Genomic DNA, 19,777 nt, shown 5'->3' with positions numbered 1-19,777 from the left:
ATAATTCTTTGAATAATGTTCTTGTCCAAACTTTTTTCTGCAATCTCTCTGACTCTCTTTTGATTTATTTGTAGCGAGTCTTTCTGCTCTTTAAGGTCATTTATCTGTTTAGTCATTTCTCTTATATCAGTGTCTTTTAGATTCAGTGCCAGATTTGCTTGTTCTTATTTTGATTCTATGTTTTTAAGCTTTTGTTCATATTCTAGTCTCAGTTCGTCCTCTCTCCTTTGAATGGCTCTCTCTACTTGTTGGTACATGTCGTTCGTGTACTATGCCCCATCATTTTCTTTCACCATTGTTCTGACTTTGTCCATCAGCTGACTTGCTTGCTTTCTGTTCTTCATGCACTTGTTGTTAAATACATGAAATCTGTTTCCATACAGCTGCACAAGCGTCTGCAGTTTTGGTCCAGCCTCTTGAATAAAGTCCTTTATTGTCTTGTCTACCAGTTCATCACCATGGGTGAACAGAATCATAGTGTATTTCACTGCTTCCACACCGAAGATATTTTGAATCCTTTCAATGGCCATTTCATCTTCCTCTGTAAAACGGCCGATTGGGACAACAAGTAGGAAGACATGGGGTCCAGGGGAAGAGAGGGCGATGCACTCCACTATTTTGGTTATTACAGAAGATTCTGGCTGTTGTGTGTCAAACAGACCAGGGGTGTCAATGACAGAGACACCCATCTCTGTCTCAACACACCTATCACATTGTCTGGTTACCGATTGGGCAGCAAAGTCGACATTGAATTCTGTTCTGCCAAGAATGGTGTTTCCTGATGCACTCTTCCCAGCACCAGTCTTCCCAACCAGAACAATTCTGTTTTGTTTAGCAACTACAAAAAAGCAAGCAAGCACTTAAATTAAAGTCTACAATATAAAAGCTGAAACATTTTTGAAATGCAAATCTTCCTAAAGTTACATACAATTGTTCATGCAATGTACAACAAAAATATGAAATAGGCATTATAACCGAGTATGTTTCCTATGGGATCACTAGATAAATAGGGATACAAATATAACTCAAACTTGGATTAGATTTTTGGGGCTTGTTTCGCAGACACGTATTAAGCCTAGTCTAGGATTAAAAAATCAAGTTCAATAGAAAACTCCATTGAGCTTGTTTTTTTAGTCTGGGACTAGGCTTAATCTGTGCCTTCGAAACCTGTCCCTTGGGGGTTAAGGATAGGGTTAGTTTAAGGTTAAAGTTAAGGTTATTGTTACGGTAGGCTTATGGTTAGGAATTGTAAAAAAATTAGAGAAAAATACAATTTGATGTACCCATTTGTAAATAGCTAGGTTTTACGTATGTGTGTGTGTGTGTGAGATTTTGTATTTGTTACATTGAATCGGTTGGTCCAAGCTTTTCCTCCTCCCTTGTCCCTCTGGGCTTGCTGTAATAAAAGAACAATTACGCATCAACATATCTGTAAAGAAATTCTATATAGAAATAGCAATCTAATTACATATATATTGATGTGATAAATATGAAAAGAAAGTCTACACACAGTTCCGTTCAGATTCTTTTTTTTTGTAGTGGCTGATCTTTTGTTAGCAATGTGCATCTGACTGGATGTATGTTTCACCTCCTCCAAATTCAGTAAACAGACTTGGTTGATTCTGCGTATTATCTACAAGATAGGAACACTACTTGATTCTTTCCTAAAATGCTGATAACTTGCTGTACACCCCAATGCAACAATATAATTCATGCAGATAGCATTGTATTATTTGACATTTCCAACATTTTGACAGGCTTAGTTACCAAAATAAGATTTGGAGTAGATCATATTAATTAAAAATAACTGGTGGAAAAACAGAGTATGGAAGACAGACAGGTTAATATCAAATGTTTTTTGTCTGTGAGTCATGGTGTGATGAAGACAAAATATTTCATGTTGATTAATCATTCTGACAGAAGACTACAACATTGGTCAAATGTAAAAAAAAAAAAGTCTCCCTGTTGTGAAGTTGCCATCGCAGTAGCACTGTGAATTTCATCAGAAAAAACAAGGAAATGATCTAGTTTGGATGATCTAGTCCAACGTCCATTCTGAGTTGCGTCAGGGCATAACTGTGGCATTCAGTAAATTCTCTGCATGATTCTTTGACACATACATGTTGGATTTATAATGTATGTGATTTAAACTAACTTGATAATTGTTCAAAGGACTGTCAAGTATGAAATGGAAATGTTCCTGAGGACCAGGTTTACTTTCAAGGTAAGAATATACAATCCAGTTATGGACTGCAAGAGCAGCACTTTTTCATTAAAGCTAAAACGGATGCTAAAAACTACCATCCAATTTGTTTAATTAACTGGTCACCATTGACCAATTGGCTACAAAATCATTAAAGTGAGTGCAATCAACATTGTACAGTTTTCTCTAGCCAGAGTACACATATTAATAGCACATCAGTTTTAAAGGCTTTTAAAAATAAATAAAAATTGATACATTTATCAAATAACCTCTTTCTTTTGTGGGCAAATAAGACTACATTCCTGAGTAAAGTGCAGATAGAGATGACAAGGTACAAGCTTCTTTACTAGACACTATCAAGATCTATCACTTTAACTTGAATTATCAGAAATTCACAATACCTGTTTTAATAAGTATGTATGTATTTATAAAATGCATTGATGTATTTTTCATTTTACAAGTGTTTTTAGCAGTGTAATACTTTGTAGAGCCTGTGTAAAATATTTTGCTCAGTTACTCACACGTTTAGTATTTAGATTTACATATAAACATTTTATGTTACTGTTTGATAAATGGAGCGTAACATTTATCTGAATGTTTTTATTTGATCCTGCAGTGATGGAAATTGTACTGGTGGGAAAAGCTGGATGTGGGAAAAGCTCTTCTGGCAACACTATCTTTGATAAAAAAGTTTTTCCAATCTCTTCTTGGTTCACTGGGACAAAGACTTCTATGAGGGAGAGTCGAACAGTGGGCAGGAGAAAGATCCATCTAGTGGACACACCGGGACTGGACACGGCTCACCTATTTGATGAACTGAATCTCATAACGCAGGGGAAAATTTATGTCTTTTTGCTGGTAATCCAATTGGGCAAATTCACAGATGAGCAAAAGAAAGCTGTTGAAAAGATGGAGAACATGTTTGGTGAGAGGGTGCGGGAGTTCACCATGATTCTCTTCACACATGGAGATAAATTGAAAACACCAATACACAGATTTATCACAGATTCTGCAGCGCTGCAGCAAGTTGTTAAGAACTATGGCTACAGATACCACGTCTTCAACAATAACTCTCAAAGTCAAACACAGGTGACGCAACTGTTTGGAGAAATCGACCAAATGTGGACAGTAATACAAAAAAGAAAGTACTGCTTTGAGAATCCATGCGGAAAAAATGATTTAATAAAAGATGCAATTAACAAGGAAGTAAAAGTGGGAGCAAAACGTGGAGCTATAGTTGGCGTGGTAATTGGAGGCCTGGCAGCCTCTGAAATTCTAGCCGGTGGAGCAATAATAACGCCAGGAGCAGCAGCAGGGATGGTTGCAGCTCCAGTGGTTTTAGGATTAGGTGTAGGGGTAGTAGTTGGCGCAGCAGCAGGAGTTATAAAAGGGACAGCCACTGGCGTATCAACAGCAGTATCTAGGTGGTGGAACGGTTGAGCTGAATAATACAAAGAAAATAACATTTACTAAGGACAATATATGGGGATAATTCAGCTTGTGTGTAGACACTTCAAAAGTTGTGATATCTTACCTGTATATCTATTGGGTTTTTTCATATTTCTTAGAAACATTGAAGATACAATACAGCAAAGAGGTGGTCCCAATAGATATATGAATATAGACCTTAGGAATGGTGTAAGGCAAATGTCAGATGACTCAAATTAATAGAAAACACATGAGGTTTGGATATAAGGGCTGTAGCGAATTAAATGTTGTAAAACTAATATTTTGCCATATTTCTTCATTCTTTCTAGACATATTGGCCCTCATTTATCAAAAGTACGTACACCAAATTTCCAGCGTACACCCAAAACCACGGTGACTTTGAGATTTATCAATATGGACGTTGGCGTATGGCACTCTCAAATCCTACGCCAGCTCAGGAGGTGGTGTACGCACGTTTTGAGTTAGTGCGGAAATGCGCATGTTGAGTTATATGTTCTCATCATTTATTTTATATTATGTTGTTTAATTATGATACTGACTGTTGCCCAAAATTGTGCAAGAGTTAATTGTGCGCATGTGTGAAGAGACGGGACTTTTATTTTGACCTGTCTCAAGTAAAAAATGTGTAGCTGTATACTCAGACCCTGCTGCAGTTCCCTCGTGCACTGATGTTATGCCAGTGCATTGAGATGTAAACTGAAAATAAAACAGTATTAATAGTTATATTTGGAGTGATCTTTGGTGGATGGATGACAACAACATATTGCACATGGACATGGCGGAGAGAAATGAAACCTTAATAGCGCAGAAAAGAAAATCCTAACGCACTGACAAACTAAAAGATGTGATATATTATGACCTACTGTAAAAAAAAACAACAACAACATAATTACAAACTTCAGTGTTTATTTTTGTGCAACATGGACTTCAAGGTTTCATTTGTGTGACTTTACCAAAGGATTTGACTTATATGTATTCCTTCAGAAGCGAGTCTGTGCGCTTTACATGACGTTTCAGGGTTAGGCCCGGCAGTTGCGGACTGGGTTCAGTAATAAAAGGCTTTGAATTACCAAAATATAATTCAGACTGACAAAATAATAAAAATGACATTCTTCTTCTTTTAGACAATAATAGAAATAATAATAATAACGACATTCTTCTTCTAAATATAAAAAAACGTCATTGATAAAAATCATAAAATAATAAGACGAATATTACAAATTGTCATGCAGTTATTAATGTAAATGAATGGTACTCCACATCACATCATCATCTTTTATTCCGCTATTTAAACTGCCAAATGAAACAATTTTATTTCTTTCTACCTCCCTGGTGATCGTCTCAATCTCCACGTCAGAGAAGTTTCTCTTTTTTGCCGTCTTCCGTGTGTCCATGGCGTAAAATGAGGGCGTGGGGGAAGCGGAGACTTGAATATATAGGGGCGTGTTATTCTAATGACGATCGTTTTCAGCCGCGTCATTTATCAAGGGAAGGTATTGCGTACACCTGGATTTTAAAGGTACGCACAGTTTCATAAATCAGGCGATGAGAGGAGTGTAAGCAAAATCTTACGCCAACATATACGCCCGTTTCTACGCAATAATGATAAATGAGGGCCACTGTGTACTGTGCTATATAAACTATACTGTAATGTATATTATGTAAATTGTAAATAAAGAGCTTGATCTTGTATACACTTGAGTCATCAGTATCTAATCTTCTTCCTAGACTCATATAGGCAGTAAATTTACTTTTTCTGTATTGTCAACATTGATACTAACCATGGCCATTTTGTCCACTAATATCCAGAAGATATCTTTCCTCCTCTTCAGTTTTGGATAACATAAAACATATCTACATTTGATAATGTAACACTTAAGACATGTAGCCTACCTATTGAAGTTGGTCATGATTGCCTGTCTCTGGGCATCGCCAGGAGATCCACCACAGCAAGGAGATCCACCGCAGCCAGGAGATCCACCACAGCAAAGAGATCCACCTCAGCCAGGAGATCCACCACAGCAAAGATATCCACCTCAGCCAGGAGATCCACCACAGCAAAGATATCCACCTCAGCCAGGAGATCCACCACAGCAAGGGCATCTTCAACACAGTCTTCACATCAAAGGTTAAATACAGGAAACATGTACACACAGCCACACACACACACACACACGTAGCCTATGTTGCATGAGGCAAAAAAACTATTCAGAAAGTGCATTGGGATATCCATACAAACTAAAAAACTAGATAATTGAGGCTGCCATATCATTTTCATATTGAAGCTTGTGCTAATAAACAACACAAACCCTTTAGTCATTAACAAACTTTCTCTGTGAAGACATCTTTCAAGTTAGGCCTACACATGTTGTTCTCTTGTTGGATGGACTAACTCTCAGCATGCTGTCTTTTGTCTGACTAACTCCGGGATGATGGCCTTTTTCCCCCAATCTTCCTCTGTCCAGTGTCTGTGTTCTTTTACCCATCTCAATCTTTTCTTCTTATTGGCCAGTTTGAGATATGGCTTTTTCTTTGCAACTCTGCCTATAACACCAGCATCCCGGACCACTGTTGACGCTGAGAGTGGTGTTTTTGCGGGTACTATTTAATGAAGCTGCCAGTTAAGAACCTGAGCATCTGTTTCTCAAACAAGACACTCAAATGTATGTGCCCTCTTGCTCAGATTTGCACTGGGGCGTCCCATTCCTCTTTCTATTCTGGTTAGTGCTGTTCTGGGAAGGTAGTAGTACACTGAATACAATGACGACTTTCAGAAGAAAGTTTTTTGTTTCTTGAAAAGGTGTGTCTTTAGTAATCTTTTAAAATTATTTACTGTGTCTGTGTGTTGAATGTATGGGGGAAGCACATTCCAGAGTCTACAATAGGTGCTGAGCAGGTAAAGCCCTTGCACCCATAGTTGATTGGTGGAAAGGGGGGGTGACAAGTAGGCCAGCAGAGGCAGAGCGGAGGGAGCGGGAGGGGACATAGCCAGACAGGAGGTCGGAGAGGTAAGTAGGTGGACTTTGTAGGTGAGGTGGAGGGTCTTAAATTCAGTTCGGTAGAGCACAGGAAGCCAGTGAAGACTGATAATAATTGGTGTCATGTGTTCAGATGATTTGGTACAGGTGAGGATTCTGGCGGCAGAGTTCTGAACCAGCTGGAGTCTGTTGGTGTGTTTTTTTGGGAATCCCGGTGGGTAGAGTGTTGCAGTAATTGAGTTGAGAAGTGACAAGGGCATGTATGAGTTTTTCAGTGCTGGCGTTTGACAGAGAGAGTCTGAGCCTGGAGATGTTGTGGAGGTGGAAAAATTAAGTCTGGGTAATTGTTTTTATGTGTGATTCAAATGAAAGGGAACTATCCAGAGTGAAAGGGACAAAGGGACCGGGAAACCGTCAATGGTGTTGTTGTTGAAGTTGGTGTTTGGAGAGGGTGGATTTGGAGCCGACGAGCATGACCTCCGTCTTATTGCTGTTGAGTTTCAAGAAGTTTCTGTTCATCAATTTGTGGATGTCTTGGAGGCAGTTGATGAGGCAGGTGGGAGGATGGGCAGCTGCAGGTTTGGTGGAGAAGTAGAGCTGGGTGTCTTCTGCATAGCAGTGGAAGTTATTGTTGTGGTGTCGCAGAAACTTGCCCAGGGGTAGGAGGTATATAATGAAGAAGAGAGGGCCAAGCACTGACCCCTGGGAAATACCCTGTGTGACAGCCGCACAACTTGATCTACGGTGTTTCAGTTGGATGAACTGTTGATGGTCAGTGAGGTAGGAGGAGGTAAGTCCTGTGCTATACCTATGATATTCCAAGATTCCAGCCAGAAGTTCTATGAGAAGGTGATGTGAGATGGTATCAAAGGCTGTGCTCAGGTCAAGTAAGAGGAGGAAGAGGATGGATAAAAGACCTGAGACAGCATCATGGAGCAGGTCATTGGTGATTTTGACCAATGCTGTTCCAGTGCATTTTTAAGATGGACTGAGACAACGTGGAAAACTGTCCTGTAGTCTGACAAATCAAAATATGAAATTCCTTTTGGGAATCATGGACGCCCCATCCTCCAGACTAAAGAGGGGAGAGACCATCCGGCTTCTTCAGTTTACAGTTCAAAAGCCAGCATCCATGATGGTATGGGGGTGCATTAGTGCACATGGCATGGGTGACTTGCACATCTCTGAAGGCACCATTAATGCTGAACAATATATACAGGTTTTGGAGCAACATATGCTGCCATCCAGCTGATTTCTTTTTCTGGGAAGGCCTTGCTTATTTCAGCAAGGCAATGCCAAACCACATTCTGCACATGTTAAAACAGCATAGCTCTGTAGTAGAAGAGTCCGGGTGCTAAATTGGTCCCACACCTGTCACCCATTGAAAACATTTGCCGCATTATGAAACAAAAAATATGACAAAGGAGACCCCGAACTGTTGAGCATTTTAAATCCTATATCATGAAAGAATGAGAATACATTTCAAAACTACAGCAATTGGTCTCCTCAGTTCCCAAATGCTTACGGAGTATTGTTAAAAGAAGATGTGACGCAACACAGTGGCCAACATGCCCCTGTCCCAAAGCTTTTGAAACGTGTTGAAGGCATCAAATTCAAAATGGGCGTGTATTTTTCCAAAAACATTAACATTTCAACATTTGATATATTGTCTTCATGCTATTTTCAATTAAATATAGGGATAGATGATTTGCACATCATTGCATTGTGTTTTTATTTGAATTTTAACAGGGTTGTAATTTGGAAGTGGATATTTTTGATTTTCTGATAAGCTCTGAGATGTAAGTAGTGTAAACCGGGCCCTGTAAGGTGGTCATATAGGAAAGGTTATAGACTGGAGTACTGTGACTATGTATGTGCTGGTGGATGCCCAAATTTTAGAGTTCAAAAAGTTCAAAAACGTATTGCACAGTTCGAGTGAGGGGTCTGAAGGGAAGTCATCAGGAAGCAGAAGTAAACGGTTTCCTGTGGAAAAGAGAAGCTTAGAGTTGTTATTGCCAGAATTGATTTTGTCAGAGTAGTATGATGTTCTGGCAACAGAAAGTGTATTTTTATACTCCTAAACGTGATCTTTGTATCTTTGAGTTTTATTTCCAAGTAAATTTCACAACAAACAAGGAATTTGTTCTGGTCCGTTAGTGCAACAATTTTGTACAAAAGAAATAAAAACAAAAATAGTGGACTGAGCAAAAGAACTGTAGAGTGAGCATTAATAAATGACTACAAAATATGTAAGGTGCAAGATTTGTCCCGTTGAGTGTTTTGTGTGTATGTGGGGAGGGCTTATGGATTTGTCCAGTTGTGGGTTGTCAGTTTTGTAGGCTTGTCTCCCGCTAGTTTTTTACCAGGGAGTTGTGTGGGTAAAGAAGACAGAGCGGGTTTTAAGCGAAGCAAGGGCATCCAGAGAAGAGAAATGGCAGTCATTGTATTGAGTGATAAGGTTAAAGGGGGCCTGGGAGTCATTGTATTGAGTGATAAGGTTAAAGGGGGACTGGGAGTCATTGTATTGAGTGATAAGGTTAAAGGGGGACTGGGAGTCATTGTATTGAGTGATAAGGTTAAAGGGGGACTGGGAGTCATTGACCGGGTATGTGTTTATCAAGCTCGTGAGATCAGTAAGTGTGTCGCACGTGCTCAGTGTGAACCTGCTCTTATCTATGAAGAGAAGGGGCGCCAATGGCGGACCTGCCAATTCTGGTGTTCTTTGGCGAATGCCAATCGAGCTGCATGGTGCTGGGCTGTGAGCACAGGTCCCACTAGAGGATGTTGGGGTCCTCATGCCACCCTCATGGAGTCTGTTTCTGACAGTTTGGTCAGAAACATGCACACCTGCTGGAGGTCATTTTGTAGGGCTCCGGCAGTGCTCCTCCTGTTCCTCCTCATACAAAAGAGCAGATACCAGACCTGCTGCTGGGTTGATGCCCTTCTATGGTCCTGTCCAGCTCTCCTCGTGTAACAACCCCTCTCCAGGTATCTCATTCATGCTCTTGAGACTGTACTGGGAGACACCGCAAACGTTCTTGTGACGGCATGTGTGGATGTGCTATCCTGGAGGAGCTGGACTACCTGTTTAACCTGAACGTGCTGCAGGTACTGCCTCATACAACCAGCAGTGTCAAGGACACTAGCAAAACACAAAACTAGAGAAGAATCTGTCAGGGCGGATTAGGAGAGAGCAATTGCCTGTGGCCACCACCTGCAAAACCATTTCCTTTTTGGGGGTTGTCTTGCTGTTGCCTCTCCAGTGCACCTGTGGTCACTTTCATTTGCACCAAAACAGTTGACGAGGACTTACAATCACTTATGCTTCCTAAATGGACAGATTGATCAGACTTGACAGAATGATCCCTGAAGTTCAATTGACTGTGTTACACTGTGATGTTTAAGTGTTCCCTTAAGTTTTTTGAGTAGTGTAGTATGGAGGAAGCATGAGTTCACATGGGTGAAGAGATATCCACTTATCCAATGAAACCCATAGAATATAATGTAACAGACAATGGCTCAGGTCAACTTACAAAGGATTCGCAATCCCTGGTCTATTACAGGTCTATTTTGTAGCAAATGTCTTGCAAGTGGGATCCAGTATTGGCTATTGTTGTGGGCCTTATATTAGAGACATGTATGGATTTCTTTGATGTTCATTTTCCCACTGAGTGTTTCTGGGTGGGTGAGTAAAACCCGACAATTAGGTTGACAAAAGGACTTTTAGCTGGACCACACAAAAAAGCAATTTCCACGTTAGGGGTTAAATTTAGGACAAACCTTACATGGTAAGATTTAGGTTTTGGGTTTAGCCTTAGATATTCGGGTTAAATTAAAATTAAGTATAAATGTAGGATTATTAATGTTAGTTCAAGGTTATGTAAAGGTTAGGGTTAGGTTTAGGAGATGGGGAAAATTGGAAATGATTTTATTTTATAAGGACAGAGTGTGACCTCTGTACACACACAGATAGTATATTCCCAACCAGGGGGATACAGCGTGTGAAAGAGAGTATGTGTGTGTGGGTGTGTGTGAGAAAGTGTATGTGATCCAAGTTTATGTTTACTTGTGGGGACCTAACCCTGAAATTTTTTTCCACTTAAGTATTTTTAGTAAGTCTCCACAAGGGAAAATGTGATTTCCGGCTCAGGGGTTAGCTTTAGGGAAATACATTTGAGTATTGTATTGGAATTGGGATCACTTTCAGGTTTAGGCATTACCAGTAAGGGTTAAGAAATGGGACTAAGTTTAGGCAAAAAAAATTTACAACACAGAAAATTGTAGCTGGATAGATCCTTACCAATGCTCTGTGTATTTTAGCATAAAGGACTGAGCTCTAGTCCCAGAATGTATCTGATATAGAGGGATTCTGGGTAAAATGTTGTCATTTCTAAATGGTGAACCCAACATGTATGCATTAACTACTGTAAGTTCTTTCCAGAGTGGTTGGCTAATTAATGACATAAAAACAAGTGTGAGACATTGCTGTTAGTTTAATAACAACATCTATCTCTAAAATGTCATTTCTGCAGTATAGGTTATCCTCTGTAGAGTAACCATAACATTACACAATTTTTTTTATTTATTATAGAAAAATTATTAAAATCGTTCCTTGACGAACCATTATAAAGGAGTTATCTGAATAATGTATATGGGTTACGTTCCACCAAATTTTTAATGTAAATCCCTGAAGGATCCTTTAAGAACCTTTTCTTTTTAAAGTAGAACTAAATAAACTTTACATAGGCCTACTATTTTCGTCTTGTAAGCCGGTACGAAAAAGCTAGCAATACAATAATTATTTGCATCACTGTTATTGTCTGGCTGAAATGTATTTCTTTCGGTTTTCTTAGCCTCCTCGTCTCAGATCCCCCTCCCTTCTCTGGATGTCTCTCTCCACTTGTTGGTCCATGTCATTGGTGTAACATTTGTCAATATTCTCTCACCATGGCTGTGACTATTTTCATTAGCTGTTTTACTTGTTCGCGGTCATCCGTGTTCTTGTTAGGGACGTGGTATCTGTTTCCGCACATTTGTATAAGCTCCAGCAGACTTGAACCAGCCACTTGGATAAAGTCATTTATCATTTTCCCTCCACGTTTATCACCATGGGTGAACAGAACCATGGTGTATTTCACTGCTCCCTTTCCAAAAATAGCAAAAATCCTCTCAACATTCTTCTGCTCTTCCACAGTAAAATGGCTGATTAGGACAACAAGCAGGAACACATGGGGTCCAAGGGACGAGGGGGCGACGTACACCACCAGTTGGGTCCTTACTGAAGAATCTGAAAGTTTTGTGTCAAACAGACTAGTGGTGTCAATGATTGAGACACCCATCCATGTCTAAATAGACGGGGCAGCCAGACAAACCATATTTGATGCAGATACTTTGCGTAGGCTGTCAGCTGGGATCATATATCACACAGGTATTTGCTGTCATCTACTGGTGAAAAACGGAATAACACTACAACTACACAACTCTTTCTGCTACCATGTAATAACAATGTAATAGGCTACAATTAATTATAGGCTATAACTATCTATATTCATCGAATCTTTGAAAACAAAACCGAATTCTCTTTATACAGCAATTATATATTGACAGTATGGATTTATGGATAACGTCAACAAATTAGTCTAATAAACTACGTCATGTTTTATTTGTGAATATATGATTATATATGATACAAAAGTAGTAGCCGAGATAATTTTACAAAGAGGCAAATAGTTTAAAATAAAAACTTTCAGGGCAGAGGTGATTTTTTATCTCAGCACTCGCTTTGCATTCTGGGACTGTGAATAGAGAGCAGTGGAGTAGAGCTGATCTTTTAGTAGCAAGGCAAGTACTGGTACTCGATCTCTCATGTCGATATAGGCTTGTCTTCCGTTATCGGTTGTAATGGCGCTGACCCGGTTTGAACGGTTCGTGGTGTGGGTTCTACGTGGGGCGGGCGGGATGCTGTTCGCCGTCTTCCAGCTTCTTGCGCCGCGGCGGGGATCCGAGAGGTCGGCGAGGAGACTCCCACCAATCACCAACCCACTTCTAAGGGTCCCCGCGATGCAGCTCGCCCGCATGATTCGACGGAGAGAGGCAGGTGAACTTTATTCGAGTGTGGTTGAATGGTGAAATTCTCCCTGGCAGAGGATGACAGCCTTTATTCTTGTAGATTAACCACTGGCAGTTGCGTTTTTTTGTTATGCATCGCAGCGCAGATATGTTTAGGGAAGAGATACTGCAAGGTGAATTACTGACGAATGCTGGGATATGTAGGCCTTTACGACAGCAGGCTTATAGTTAGGCTAATAGTTAGTATATTACTTTGGACAGATTTGGATAAAGTAGGCTATTGAATAAGTATTTCATAATAAAATACATAATGTTGTTTGTCAATTCATCACAGTGGATAGCCCAACGCCTTGTGGGTCCTCGCCAAAAATAGAGCACAACTATAGACTGTATGCAAGAGGGCACCTTTGGCAAGCACACACACACATTAGCTTTCAGTGGTTGGAGAGAGGGATTTACTTCTAGAACTTGAACAATAGTGCAAGGGGGCCAGGTACGGCCACCAGTGGGGCTTTATTTAACCTGTATAAAGGTCACTGTATTTAGAGCTGGCTCATTTCAAAATGGCACCCTATTCACTACTATTCACCAGGTTTCTTTTGGGTATGTAATGACATTTGGGATACATCCCTGATCAATTAAAACAGAAAACCCCAAACGTAAAAATATATATAGTGTATAACCATGAAGTTACTCTATGGAAATGATAGGATGGATAGTGTGGCATCTACAAGTCATTCACTTGTTACAACCGGACACAAAATGGTAGTGGTTCCTATTGTCTTTGTCCCAAATGGCCCTGGTCAAAAGTGGTGCAGTAAATAGGGAATAATGTTATTGGGTATGTCTTGAATAATGGCGTTCAAACCTCTCTTTGAGGTGAACCTGACGTTCTACCATCTTGTTGTGCCCCTGAACTGGCTCACCTGAGTACCAAGGTCAACAAGGGCTTGCATGGTAATTAGCTGACAATCCGAATCAGGAGTGCTAACTGTGGAATTGTTGAAGTACTTGACAGTAGGTCCCAGGGGAGAGGACTGAGAAGCCCTGCTCTAATTGGGAAGTTTACCGTTGTGACAGTCTCAAGCATGTTTCTGTATTACTGCATTCATTTGATCTGAAATGGGATCAGATCTTCGTGTAAGTTATTTAAAGTGATGATAGCAAAGCTGACTAAAGGGCCACTTCGGTCCAAAACATGATTTCCTGGTTTAATAAATACTTCCACAGTGGGGTTGGAGTAATACTTCAGAAATGTGAACATTTATTATTTAATAGTGCTATTTTGACAGCCAAAACACTTTACATAGTGAGGATGAAAGGTACCTGATCCTGCTCCAGTGTGTGCAGGGTGACCAGCTTGAGCCACAGTGCTCACCAGACATCAGCCATGAGGTGGCCAATTATGAAGAGGGTTTAAGCTTGTCATTCACCTGAGCTGCCAGAGGGAGTCACTAGAGTTCAGTAACCCCCCCAGCCCCTCGTGAGCTAGCGGCACAGTCCGGCCTTTGACAGTGGTGTTAATCTCAGTGCTACAAGAGACCAACACAGGGCAGGCCCCTTCATAAAACGTCCTCTCTCCACTGTTCCTGTTCTCTCCTCAGGTAACCAGCGTGGAGGTGGTACAGGCCTACATAGACCGCATCCAGGAGATTAACCCCCTCATCAATGCAATGGTCAAGGACAGGTATATTGTGTGTTGTTCTGTCTGTCTGGGGGGGGGGGTGTAGTGCAGTGTGTGCCAGTCAAACTCACCCTCCGTCCTCCCGCTTCTCCTCAGGTTCCCTTCAGCCCTGCAAGAGGCAGCACAGGTGGACAAGTTGATAGAGGAGGAGACCGGAGGAGAGGATGTCCTGGAGGACAGGCTGCCCCTCCTGGGGGTCCCTTTCACAGTCAAAGAGGCATTCACCCTTCAGGGTGAGTTAATGACTACCGCTACGTTGTTAGATAACATTACAATAGAATAACTCAAATGTTGATGTTCTTTACTGGTGCCCTCTTTCATCGGTTCACTACACTGTCCTGCATTATCTGCTGTTTGTTTTGGTGAAACTGCGTTGGACTTTAGTTGGGAATTGGTTGGATACTGCTGCTACTTGTTCTAATGATGATATGATCAATACTGTCAATAACCTGACCTACAGCTGTTTTGCCACAATCATTTTAGTTTGCCCACTGGTTGTCCTTGGTACAATGTTTTAGTGCTAAAGAAGACCTCTATCATTCCCTCACTATCAAATGCTACCTCTACCATTCACTGACTGTCAAAGACCACCTCTACCATTTTCTCTTTTCCCTTTCCAGGAATGCCTAACTCCACAGGGCTGGTGACGCGGCGGGGGGTCATTTCGGCAACGGACGCGCCCCCGGTGGCTCTGCTGAAGAGGGCGGGGGCCATCCCTCTGGGGGTGACCAACTGCAGCGAGCTCTGCATGTGGCTGGAGTCCCATAACCACCTTTACGGAATCACCAACAACCCCTACGACCTAGAGAGGATACCGGGGGGAAGTTCTGGTTAGTCACACCACTGTCATCATCAAATGACATCGCAGAAGAGGGTGGAATATATGGAACGGAATACAGTACAGTGGAATGGAGGTGATAGAATGAGACATTGACTTTACTGTCCACCCTAAGGACACTGTCTTAAATAGTGTGCTAACGTGTATATTTTTTAATGTTAACCTATTTTATACACATCAGTTGGTGACTGGAAGATTGGGAGGGCGTGGTGTTGGACAGTCTCTGTGTTGACGTCTCCACCTCTGTTTCCTCGTCTCAGGAGGGGAAGGCAGCATTCTGGGGGGCGCCGGCTCAGTGATCGGGGTTGGCTCGGACGTGGGGGGCAGCATTCGGATCCCGGCCTTCTTTAACGGCGTCTTCGGCCACAAGCCCACATCGGGTAAGACCCTGACCACTCTGACGCGCGTGTGTGCGTGTTGCGACGCGTTGTCGCCGTGTACCTTTGTGTTATTTCCAGTAGTCTTCGGCATTGTAGGGAAGATGCATTGTGTGTGTGTGTGTGTGTTTGAGAGTGACACTGGCCCTATGTCCTCTTCTCTGCCTGTAGGTGTGGTATCCAACGTGGGTCAGTTCCCACCAGCCACGGGCCAGCAGCCTGGCTTCCTGTGCACCGGCCCCATGTGTCGCTACGCCCAGGACCTGGTACCCATGCTCAGAGTCATGGGGGGGCACCAAACTGACAGGTACTGAATCTGCTCAAACTGCAACACAGCGACACGAACACCCTGGCAGTCGCCTCTCGCTGAGCTCCACAGATCGGCCTCGCAAACCCCCACCGCAAGAACGGCGTTACTCCGCTTCGCACTAGGAGCAGCTCCTACAACCGTTTCCCAAGCGACAACTAACCGGTTAACCCCCCCCCCCCCCCCCCCCCCCCCCCCCCCCCCCCGCCCCCCCGGTTCCTTCTCTCCAGGTTGTCCCTGTTGTCTGAGGTGGATCTGAAGAGCTTGCGGTTCTTCTCCGTGGCCCACGACGGAGGCTCCCTGCTGGTGTCCCCCGTAGACCGGCAGCTGGTCCTGGCCCAGAGGAGGGTGAGAGGGGGGACGGGGTTAACGTGGGGGAAAGGGGTCAGAGACTTTAGAATTTGACAGATGAAAGAGCTAAGAATGAGGGAGGTGGTTTAATCTGGGGCAGACCAAGAAGAAGAGATAAAGGGAGAGAAAGAGCAGTGTCGCCCTGTCTCCCTCCCAGGTCGTGGAGCGTCTGGAAGCCGACCTGGGGGTTGAAGTTCAGCAGCTGAAGCTCCCTCAGCTCAAATACTCCTTCCAGATTTGGAGCGCCATGATGGGAGCCCCTGGGAAGGACGGAAAGGTGTCTATCCATTTGTGTGTGTTGGTCAGCTCGAGTTCATGATGAGTGCTCTGTAGTCACGGCCCGCGTGCTTGTTGTTTCAACAGCAGCCCACGTCGTTTGCAGAGCTGATGGCAGACCATGGGACCAAGGTGTGGCCTCTGTGGGAGATGGCCAAGTGGACCGTGGGCCTATCCAAGCATACCATGGCAGCTATAGGTGTGTGTCGGGTGTACTTGTGCGTACGTGTACATGTGAAATGTATGTGTGTGTATTTGTTTACCAGTGTGCTAGGCAAATGTTTGTTTGTGGCACAGTGAACTTGTTTGTTGACTTGAGCTTGCTGGGGAGTGTCATGACAACGATGCATGCAGCGTGAGCATGTCGGAAGAGGCAAATGAAAAGTCCTGGCTTTTCACTATCTTACCGGGAGGGAACATATTATTTGATCCCCTGCTCTCACCTTGTGGAGTTGCAATGATCATGAGAACAGTTAGGAATCAGCCCAGAACTACACGGAAGGATCTTGTCAATGATCTCAAGGCAGCTGGGACCATAGTCACCAAGAAAACAATTGGAAACACACTACGCCGTGAAGGATTGAAATCCTGCAGTGCCCGCAAGGTCCCCTGGCTCAAAAAAACACATGTACAGGCCCTTCTAAAGTTTGCCAATGAACATCTGAATGATTCAGAGGAGAATTGGGTAAAAGTGTTGTGGTCAGATGAGACCAAAATCGAGCTCTTTGGCATCAACTCAACTCGCCGTGTTTGGAGGAGGAGGAATGCTGCCTATGACCCCAAGAACACCATCCCCACCGTCAAACATGGAGGTGGAAACATTATGCTTTGGGGGTGTTTTTCCTGCTAAGGGGACAGGACAACTTGACCGCATCAAATGGACAATGGACAGGGCCCATGTACTGTCAAATCTTGGGTGAGAACCTCCTTCCCTCAGCCAGGGCACTGAAAATGGGTCATGGATGGGTATTCCAGCATGACCCAAAACACACAGCCAAGGCAACAAAGGAGTGGCTCAAGAAGAAGCACATTAAGGTCCTGGAGTGGCCTAGCCAGTCTCCAGTCTTTTATCCCATATAAAATCTGTGGAGGGAGCTTGAAGGTTCGAGTTGCCAAACGTCAGCCTCAAAACCTTAATGACTTGGAGAAGATCTGCAAAGAGGAGTGGGACAAAATCCCTCCTGAGATGTGTGCAAACCTGGTATACCACTACAAGAAACGTCTGACCTCTGTGATTGCCAACAAGGGTTTTGCCACCAAGTACCAAGTCATGTTTTGCAGAGGGGTTGAATACATATTTCACTCATTAAAATGCATATTTCACTCATTTTTGTTGTTGTCATTCTGTCTCTCACGGTTCAAATAAACCTACCATTTAAATTATAGACTGATCATTTCTTTGTCAGTGGGCAAATGTACAAAATCAGCAGGGGATCAACAAAAAAAAGTCCCTCACTGTACTTCTTCCCCCATCTCCCTCCTTTACCTCCCTCTCTCCTGTGCTCTCTTCCCTTCTCTCCACCTACTCACCCCTCACTCCCTTTACCTCTTCCTCCTGCCCCCTTCTCCCTCCTCCCCACAGGCTTGGCTCTCGTAGAGATGTTCCAGCGGTCCCACCCAACCGAGTTCATAATTCAGCAGAAGGAGTCTCTCCAGAGGGACCTGGAAGAACTATTGGGGACGGACGGTGTGCTGCTCTACCCCTCTCACCCCCAGCTTGCCCCGAAACACCACCACCCCCTCTTCACACCCTTCAACTTTTCCTATACCGGTTAGTGGTGCTTTATATACATGAGCTAGATTTGCATTATCAGTCTGTCTCTTGGCTGAGAACTAATTCTCAATCGATTACTTTTGATATCTATACATTTGTATAAAATCTGACCCTGTAATCCTCCCTACATCCTAAACAGGTGTCTTTAACATCCTGGGTCTTCCAGTGACCCAGTGCCCTCTGGGGCTGAGCACGGAGGGCTTACCCCTGGGCCTGCAGCTGGTTGTGGGGAAACAGCAGGACAGGCTGTCCCTGGCCACCGCTGTGTACCTAGAGAAGGCCTTTGGAGGCTGGAGAGAACCAGGCACTACCACCATCGAAGCCACCTAGACGATGGAGACCTCTGGAACTGCATTGTGAAATATACAGATAACATCCTGAGATTGATTAGTCTTTAGTATATAAACAAATTGCAAACACAAACCCAGTCAGTCGGACCAGCAGACAGACAGGCAGACAACACTCCCAAACACTGACACAGCACATGCTCTCCTGTCAGTTGTACAGCCTCCCCATGCATTCACTAGCACAGACTATCAAGGCTACTGTTTCTGAACCCCTGGATGGTGTGATTTTTTTGTCACCAAGTGTCCTACGCTTGTCAAAAGAGCGCTGAGTGTCCCCTGCATTGTCCAAGTTGTATGTGTCCCTGGACATATTGGCCAAATACCAACCTTTTCCCCTTCATAGTGCACTACACCATGGGTCCCTGGGGAAATGTAGTGCACTACACCATGGGTCCATGGGAAAATGTAGTGCACTACACCATGGGTCCCTGGGAAAATGTAGTGCACTACACCATGGGTCCCTGGGGAAATGTAGTGCACTACACCATGGGTCCCTGGGAAAATGTAGTGCACTACACCATGGGTCCCTGGGAAAATGTAGTGCACTCCACCATGGGTCCCTGGGAAAATGTAGTGCACTACACCATGGGTCCCTGGGAAAATTTAGTGCACTGTTTAGGGAATAGCCTTCCATTTGGGCCAGAATCAGACACATGGTTATATGCTGTATGTAGTGTTATGTTGAGTCAGGAGGGGTTTCAGTTTAGTGCCCAATACGGGTTTTTACTCTGTACACTGTATGTTTCTAGCCTGGTCCCAGATGTGTGTTCTGTGTTCAACTCCATTTCTGTGTGGCTCAAGCCAAATTTGGTAATGCAACAAGTGACAAGAAGTTGGCACGGTGGCATAAATGAACGGGCACTCAGGCTGGCTGAATGAATGTATTCTGAAGTAGTCCTTTTTAAAATGATGGGCATTGATGGTTGATGTAATATACAACTTCTCTTATATGAGTTGCACTTTATAAACAATTTAAAGCTTCATAATATACCGGGATCTGTAAAGAAATGTGTAGACAAGTATGACACATTTAAAACATTATTTGTGTTCATTTTTAAGGTCAATTGTTACTGTTTTACAGACAATCAATTCAGGGCCGATATAATAAACTGCATTATACTGAG

The 19,777-nt window shown here is 43.0% G+C and overlaps 2 protein-coding genes across 3 annotated transcripts in view; one reads left to right on the top strand and one right to left on the bottom strand.

The window, feature by feature from the left end:
* Nucleotides 1-5,693, bottom strand: part of LOC105021050 (GTPase IMAP family member 7) — a 20,481-nt gene extending 14,788 nt beyond the window's left edge. Inside the window, exons 1-3 of the mRNA XM_034290909.1 lie at nucleotides 5,546-5,693; nucleotides 1,346-1,396; nucleotides 447-838 (exon numbers count right to left, since the gene is read on the bottom strand). Of these exons, the coding sequence (XP_034146800.1) occupies nucleotides 447-689 (243 nt within the window). The 5' untranslated portion in view covers nucleotides 690-838; nucleotides 1,346-1,396; nucleotides 5,546-5,693. The remainder of the gene's footprint in view (nucleotides 1-446; nucleotides 839-1,345; nucleotides 1,397-5,545) is intronic.
* On the top strand, nucleotides 2,003-19,777 carry LOC105021044 (fatty-acid amide hydrolase 2-A). Of its 2 annotated transcripts, XM_020043942.3 has the most exons (12): nucleotides 2,003-2,224; nucleotides 5,589-5,780; nucleotides 14,304-14,386; nucleotides 14,480-14,616; nucleotides 15,004-15,213; nucleotides 15,482-15,601; nucleotides 15,770-15,905; nucleotides 16,136-16,253; nucleotides 16,414-16,533; nucleotides 16,620-16,731; nucleotides 18,115-18,303; nucleotides 18,446-19,777. In XM_020043942.3, exons 1-12 carry the CDS (start codon nucleotides 2,189-2,191, stop codon nucleotides 18,634-18,636), a joined length of 1,644 nt encoding a protein of 547 aa, XP_019899501.1. In that variant the 5' UTR covers nucleotides 2,003-2,188; the 3' UTR covers nucleotides 18,637-19,777. The 2 variants fall into 2 exon arrangements, with proteins under 2 accessions (XP_019899501.1, XP_010886794.1); XM_010888492.5 differs by lacking the exons at nucleotides 2,003-2,224; nucleotides 5,589-5,780 and adding an exon at nucleotides 12,432-12,723.

This window comes from Esox lucius, chromosome 25 (assembly GCF_011004845.1).
Source record: "Esox lucius isolate fEsoLuc1 chromosome 25, fEsoLuc1.pri, whole genome shotgun sequence".
NCBI classification, from domain to species: domain Eukaryota; kingdom Metazoa; phylum Chordata; class Actinopteri; order Esociformes; family Esocidae; genus Esox; species Esox lucius.
This window is presented reverse-complemented; position numbering and strand designations above follow the sequence as displayed.

What these genes read in the sequence shown, in the direction of transcription:
- LOC105021044 (XM_020043942.3), top strand. Translation starts at nt 2,189, where the DNA reads ATGGAAATGTTCCTGAGGACCAGGTTTACTTTCAAG. An exon ending in AGAGGCATTCACCCTTCAGG is followed by an intron (nt 14,617 to 15,003) that starts GTGAGTTAATGA and finishes TTCCCTTTCCAG; the next exon opens with GAATGCCTAACTCCACAGGG. An exon ending in TGGTCCTGGCCCAGAGGAGG is followed by an intron (nt 16,254 to 16,413) that starts GTGAGAGGGGGG and finishes TCTCCCTCCCAG; the next exon opens with GTCGTGGAGCGTCTGGAAGC.